This window comes from Miniopterus natalensis, chromosome 9 (assembly GCF_054644295.1).
Source record: "Miniopterus natalensis isolate mMinNat1 chromosome 9, mMinNat1.hap1, whole genome shotgun sequence".
Taxonomy (NCBI): Eukaryota; Metazoa; Chordata; class Mammalia; order Chiroptera; family Miniopteridae; genus Miniopterus; species Miniopterus natalensis.
The window spans coordinates 8,561,495-8,569,002 of record NC_142089.1 but is presented as its reverse complement, the minus strand read 5'-3'; the positions used below and the strand labels follow the sequence as shown (position 1 = coordinate 8,569,002).

Below are 7,508 nucleotides of genomic sequence, written 5' to 3'. Positions count from 1 at the left end.
ATTAGTTCCGGGGCACCGAGAAGCGCTTGTCAAAGGTCAATCCTCTCCGAGCCCGCCCCCCTTCTCCCTGCGCGCATGCGCCGCATAGGGGCGCCTTTTACGACGCGGCGGCCGCGGCGCGCTTGGCGGCCGGAGTGGAGGGAGCGCCGCGCGAACGGCGGCGGTGGGGCTGAGAGGACGCGCGGGCGGTGGCGTCGCCATGTCGCACGGCCACAGTCACGGCGGGGGCGGCTGCCGCTGCGCCGCGGAACGCGAGGAGCCACCGGAGCAGCGCGGCCTGGCCTACGGGCTGTACCTGCGCATCGACCTGGAGCGGCTGCAGTGCCTCAACGAGAGCCGGGAAGGCAGCGGCCGCGGCGTCTTCAAGCCGTGGGAGGAGCGGACGGACCGCTCCAAGGTGGGCCTCCCAGGGCCTGGGGCTGCGAGGCGGGGACCCGCGCGGGGCCTCAGGCCACCCGTTTGCTCTGTCAGCTTCGTTCCTGAAGTTAAAAATAACGCAGCCCGATTTCTAAGCGCTTTCCCATGCCCATCTCTTGCTATACCTCTTGTGGAGCCGAACAGGATCGAGTCTCCCCATTTTGCAGACTGAGAAACTGAGGCCCAGAGAGGGAAAGGGGCGCAGCCAACTTCAGTTCCAGGGCTTCGGTGGGTAGTAAGGGAGGATGGCCACGGGGGCTTTTTTCCTACCATTTGACTTTAGTTACAATGGCTGCCTGATCACTTCACCTGGAGACCAGCCTAGAGAAACGAAGCTTGTTATCCGGTCTAGAGCATTTACCATTGTGGGGTCACCGAGCCGTTTGAAAGTTGTGGACAGCATAGGCACAGATCTTTGCACACACTTTCAGGGGGTTAGTTGGCCCTGGAAGTTCACTCATGGGCTCCCCAATAAGAGCCCTCTGGTTGGATGGTCTGGGGCTATAAGCTTAATTAACATCAAGTTAATAAGTGCTGGAAAACGAAGGAAGTTGACTGTATATTTGCATTGCACTCCAGGTGTAGAACAGGGTAGAAGATACCTGAAATTGTAGGCTCTCAGCAAATATTTGTTGCTCTCTCCTCCTTCCCCCCCTTCCCCTCCAGTTTGTTGAAAGTGATGCAGATGAAGAGCTTCTGTTTAATATTCCGTAAGTATCTCCTTGGTGCTTGCCTCAGGCTAAATAGACTACCCAGTTGCCTTATCAGAACACATTCATTGGTTGTGTCAGGAGCCATCTTTTTTTAGAAATGGGGTAAATTACTGTGATGGGTTTGAGGAGGAAAGCATTATAGATTTTTTGGTGCAGACGAAAAAAGATGTATTCGTTGAAAGAACTGAAGAGTCAAGGTAAATTCCTTAGAACCACAGAATGCCAGAGGCAGACAGGATCTTAGAAATTACCTAGTACAAGTTCACACTTGAGTAAACTGAAGCCCAGAAAGGGGAAGGGTCTTGCCTGGAGTCAGCAGAGATTCAAACCCAGGTTGACAACCATCTCTTTTGCATTCTGGCAGATTTACAGGCAATGTCAAGCTCAAAGGCATCATTATAATGGGAGAGGATGATGACTCACACCCCTCCGAGATGAGACTGTAAGTGTCAAGGGCTTATGCCCCCGAGAAGCTCCTAGTTCTTTCTCTTTTCTCTGGTGTTACTTTATTCCAGAATAATATATTTTTCTTTTTACTAGCTTAAATATCCCCTCTCCCCTCCTTGAGAAAATGTTAGTCTTATTCTGCATCAGAATACACTTATCTCTTCTTGAAGTAACGACTTTTTAGTTAAGCATCTTTCAGACCAACTGCTTGTCTCTTTTCAAAGTGCTTCTGTGGCACCACTCATTCAGAGAGTATCCTATAAACGCCAATTGTTGATGACTTTGCAGTTTTCTTAATAATCTAGCCGCAGATCTCAAATGATTCTACTCTTGGGGTTAGCTTTCAAACTTCCCCTTGCTATTTCATACAGTTAAAATCTTTGCGTGTGTTTCACTGACATGGAATTACTCCATCTGAGTTTGTGTGGCCTTTAGCAAAATTATGTATACTTCTTACAACACTGGGTGATCTGTTGCCACCAGAGCTAGTACTCCCTGTTTTTTTTGGTTAATCCTCACCCGAGGATATTTTTCCATTGCTTTTCAGAGAGAGTGGAAGGGGGAGAGAGAGAAACATCAATGTGAGAGAGAGACATCAATCGGCTGCCACCCCCACGCGCCCTAATGGGGCTAGGGGTACCTCCGTTGCAGGCTTGATCCCTGCCCTTGGCTGAAACAAACCCAGGACCCTTCCAAGGGCTGACGCTCTAACTACCGAGCCAAACTGGCTAGGGCTCCCTTTTTTTTTGAAATGTATTTATTGATTTTGAGAGAGGGAGGAAGGGAGAGAGAGGAAGACATGGAGATAGGCCGAACTCACCCTGACAGGTATTGAACCTGAAACCTGGGCATGTGCCCTGAGTGGGAATCGAACTGGCAACTTTTGGTGCATGGGACGACGCTCAACCAACTGAGCCATGCCGGCCAGGGCTAGTACTCCCTTTTTAACAGTTTGCCTAAGAGAAGGGAAAACTGCTTCTAGAGTATTGGAGAAACAAATATTAGAAGAACTTTACATAAAAAATTTCTTCTGAAAAGTTGATGAAAGTAAAACAGATTTAGGAAATTGACACTATTTTTTAATCTTAGGAACATGAATTTGAAAGCAACTCCACATATTTAATCATTTTAGGGAAACAGTATGTTTGAGTTGATGCTTTTGGAAACTTGTCTATGTGGGAGATGGGTTGAGAAGTCTAGACATTTAGGTTGCATTGTGGTGAGGAGTGGGCTCTGGAATAACGGCTTGGGTTAAAATTCTGTCTGTGCCACTTGCTAGTTGCATGACTTTGGGACTTGTCTTCTCTGTGCCTCAATTTTCTCGTGTTAATGGCAGTAGTAACAATATGAATCTCATAAGATTGTGGAGAGAATTAAATGATATAAAACTTATAAAAAGCTTAGAATGAGTCGAGCACAGTAAGTGCACAATTTTTGGAGAGCAGATGCAATACTTACATATCTCTCAGTTCTAAGCATTTTACACACATTACACATTATTGAATCTAAGATGTCATTGATTGTAAATGCGTGTTATTTTATGTACCATTAGTAGAGAGAAAAATACTGCCTGTTCAACATGACATGCCATTGAAACATCCAGAAAAGTTAAATTGAGACTTAAATCAGTGAAATTTGAACACAGACTAGGTGTTAGATGATATTAAAGAATTGTTCATTTTTGTTAAATGGTATGATAGGTGTTTTTTAAGAAGTCATTTTTGGAGATACATACTGACATGATACATATTTATGAGTGAAATGATATGTTTGGGATTGCTTTAAAATATCAAGCATAAACAAAATGGGAGTGATAGGCAAAATCAGCATAATGTAGATTATTGAAACTGAGTGATAAGTATATGGAGATTCATTATATTATTCTTGCTGCTTTTGTGTGTGTTTGAAATTTTCCATACTATAATTTTTTCAATATACGTGTTTCTTAGAATTGATTCCATTTAATCTCTACATCAACTATATGGGATGTGCACTATCACCATCCCCATTTTACAGATGAGGAAACAGACATAGAAAGGTTAAATCACTTGCCCAAAATTACACAGTTGGTAAGTTTCAGAGCCCGTCCTTAAACCTAGGAAGTCTGGCTCCAGAGACACTGCTTTTTAACTATAGTGCTATACTGCCTCTCATAATGCTGCTCATAAATGCTTATTATTATTATTATTATTCTGTGCTTCGTTCTTAGAAACATTTTGAAGCAAACATTTGTTTTCTTAAATTGCATGCATTTTGCTGCAGTTAACTTCTAGGCCACCTCCTATATGGGTGTTTTAATAAAATACTCTGGAGATTGTAGGTGTGTGGCTCAGTCCTTTAGAATTTGTGAGGGTTAGGTAGAGGAGGCAGTGGTTTCCTTGAAAATTTTTTTTCTCACTAGCAATTTTACTTGGCTTTCTAAAAGCCTTTTGTGAGTTTGCAGTCTTTTGTGCTCTTTTCAAAATAGAAATCCCCAAATTGTATTTTTTTAAGAATCGTAAGATGACTCAGTATATAGAGGAATTTTGGACACACAAAATGCTTGAACATTGGGTTACCTGATCTTATCTTTTAATTGTTTAATATGTTTCTGCCAAAGTACCTTCCCCCCATGAATAAGCTGTTTTATGTAAACATCCTCAGCTTCGTCTGAATGCGCTGAGTTGCTTGTTTTCTCCACGCTTTTGCTGCATGTGACCTATTTTGAGCTATCGCTTTGCGTATTGCTTCTCATGTGATCCTAACCCACTCAAAGATGCCATTGGCTTACGTTGCAATTTCAGCTCTTGTTGGATTAAAGATACTTGTGAATAAATGCCGGTAAAATGCCACTTCCAAAATTTGATCTTTTGATAGAACCAAAGGCAGCTGAGTCAGTAGGAAGCTGTGCAAAACTCAAAGATGTGCTGATGCACATTTCTTTATTTCTTATCCTTTCCCTTTCTCAGGTACAAGAACATTCCACAGATGTCCTTTGACGATACAGACAGGGAGCCAGATCAGACGTTTAGCCTGAACCGGGACCTTACAGGAGAATTAGAATATGCAACCAAGTAAGCACTAGGCCTGTCTTCCACTCCCCATAGCTTTTTTTTCTTTCTTTTAATTTCAAGATTTTTTTTTTTTAAATTGAACTTTTTGGAATAACATTGGTTAATAAAATTATATAGGTTTCAGGTGTTCTGTGGCTTCTGAAGAACAGCAGGCAATTTCTCATTTACAGTGAGCATATGTGCATTAGTTCTTGCTGGGCTTGCAGTTTATTTTTGGCCCATGTCCTGCTCTATTAGCATCGGAGACAAGTTAAAACAGTTGGAGGAGGCTTGATCCTTGGCTTGGTCAATTTTTGGCAGAGATTCGATGCAAGCCACAGATTTGTTAACTTGTAAGCAAATTGGCAGATCTGAATGAGCTCCTAGGATGGTCTTAGGGAAGATGTTTTCAGAATTCCTGTGTGCATAGTTGGCTTATAGCAGGCCAAGTTACATGTGACCACCTTATTTATTTTCTAAGGTGAGGCCAACACTGAACTCACATAATATCTGCTTGGTCATATAGCATTTCTTAACCCTGCCCTTTTGACAGGGGTAGTGTTGATTCACGTTTCTTTCCCTGTTGCCTTGGACAGGATCTGGGAAATGCTAGGTAAATGTTCACAGAATTAATTGCTTGTTCAAAGGAGAAGAATGAGACGTAAGATCCCAAGAATGTTCCCTGACGTTTGCCTGGGTTTTACCCCAAGTTGGAGCTGGGATTGTTTTTGACAGTGTGGTGAGATGCTGATTGAACATTGAACTCTAACCTTTGTCTTCTCTCCCCACTCCTTTCATCCTCTAGAATATCTCGTTTTTCAAATGTGTATCATCTCTCAATTCATATTTCAAAAAACTTTGGAGCAGATACCACAAAGGTCTTTTATATTGGCCTGAGAGGAGAATGGACTGAGGTAAAATGGGGTTGGAAACGTCATTGCCCTCTCCAGTATGTGTGTATATGTATATCCGTCTGCAGGTTGTGGTCTTGGGAGCTTTAAGGAAAGCAAAAGGGCAGGTTGAGACATTATGTGCCACCGAAGTGAACACTTATTCAACATTTTTCATAACCTTTCTTGCTCCAGGCATCAGAGATAAGATGATAAACAAGATAGAGAAGGTCCTCTCCTCATGGTGCTTCTAATATAAGTAGGGAATGAATCTTCTAAGTTATGGGGTGGATATTGATAATGACCATTGCAGCCTCTCAATATAAAAAGTGTCAGAAGGGGGAAGAGATTAGATGGTGATTTCTAGAAATGGACCTTCTAGAAAAGGACTACACCAGGGTGTCATCTGGGAAGTGGCCAGCTGACCACACCTCTCAATTTTCTTGCAGTTTCGCCGACATGAGGTGACCATCTGCAATTATGAAGCATCGGCCAACCCAGCAGACCACAAGGTCCATCAGGTTACCCCACAGACACACTTCATTTCCTAGGGGCTGGCCAGGGCTCCCACAGAGGCCCTGTGTCAGTGAAGATGTATGACAGCCTGTTGAGAAGGACAAAGAGATGGGGCTCCAGAGAGAGTTGGCTGCCACAGCCTCTGCCAAGCTTTGCCTTTTGGGGCTTGCTGCAGAAACCTGGCCTATGGAAGACACCACACCACCGGGGAGGGTTGTGTGGGTGCCAAGGGAAAATCATGGTTCTCTAGGGCCCTGTAGAAATTGGGTCTTGGTCTGGTCAGTATCTGGCAGTCATGAATAATGCTTGACTTTCCAGTCAGTGTGGCCATGGGATTCCAAGTGTCTTGTTTTGTGGCAGGATTTTTTTGTGACTTTTTTTTTAATGGAAACTATTCCTGGGTTGCAGTAAATTTTCTGAAGCCTCAGCATTGTGTTCACATTAGCCATCAGGAAGATCTCCAACTAGAAATACTTGTCCCTGCCTGCTCCTTCTCCCTGTCATCGTTTAGCATTCTTGTCAGGTTGCCCAGCTTGGAGTTGTCTGTCATGCACTAGTGTCCCATGGTTGTAGCTGGAAGAGCAGGACTCTGCTGGCGATGCTTAATTAATAGCTTGAGGAGAAGGTCTTCTTTCCTGCTGCCTAGGTAAGCAGTCTGGAGAGAGCATGGGCATCTCATTTCTATGTCTGTGGGTATCTGGTTGAGGTAAGGTTGGGACTTAGGAAAGATTCTTCTCGGGACATCCTTAATGTTTATTAGCTTATAACTAGTGTTGTAAGGCAAGTGCCAGAATTTGGAGATCTCAGTTCTTGTCATGGCTTTTCATTCACTGTGACTAATAAGCTTCCTAATAAATCCTTGCCACACTTTATGTTTGTGTATTCTTTTGAGTTCTTGGTAGTACTAACGAAACATTTACTTCACTGGGAACTGTATTTAACTTTGAAATTTGTTATAAATGCTACAGTTATATCAAGACTAGATCAGTTTTTCCAGGAAAAGTCAATCTTAGTTTTGTAGAGTAGGCTAAAAACACTCCTACATCCACCTACCTGCTCACATTTTGTAAAGAGGAAGGTGAAGTTAAAAACCTCTGTTCCATTTCTCGTGAAAGAAAGTTGTGTAAACGAGGGAGAACAGCTTCCAGAGCTCATCAGAAGAAATGAGGGTGAGGAAAGTAAGTGGGCAGCACCTGCAGTCTGAAGGTGGGCCCAAGACTGGACCTAAATTTTGAAAGTCAGAACAGCAATCAGAGAAAACTTAAGTTATCTACAAGGAGAGAATTTCAAATGGTTAGTATTCTCTCCCCTGCAGAAAATAGAAACAATTGATAATGGGAAGTAGTGTTGGATCTCATCTTGAGAGAGTTCCTCTAGGGTTTGGCCCACACTGTTGTTAGGGAGATATACCCGTTGTTCACCCAGCCTGTCCTAGATAAAGCCTGCCACCACCAAGCTTTGTTGAGCCTCAACATTTCTAAACTACAGCCTGA

General features: G+C 43.4%; 1 protein-coding gene across 1 annotated transcript; it reads left to right on the top strand.

Annotated features, from left to right (window-relative positions):
• The first annotated feature begins 184 nt into the window (after positions 1 to 184).
• On the top strand, positions 185 to 6,887 carry PITHD1 (PITH domain containing 1). Its single transcript, XM_016214542.2, has 6 exons — positions 185 to 397; positions 1,084 to 1,127; positions 1,495 to 1,572; positions 4,526 to 4,630; positions 5,415 to 5,523; positions 5,949 to 6,887. Exons 1-6 carry the CDS (start codon positions 200 to 202, stop codon positions 6,048 to 6,050), a joined length of 636 nt encoding a protein of 211 aa, XP_016070028.2. The 5' UTR covers positions 185 to 199; the 3' UTR covers positions 6,051 to 6,887.
• The last annotated feature ends 621 nt before the right edge of the window (positions 6,888 to 7,508 follow it).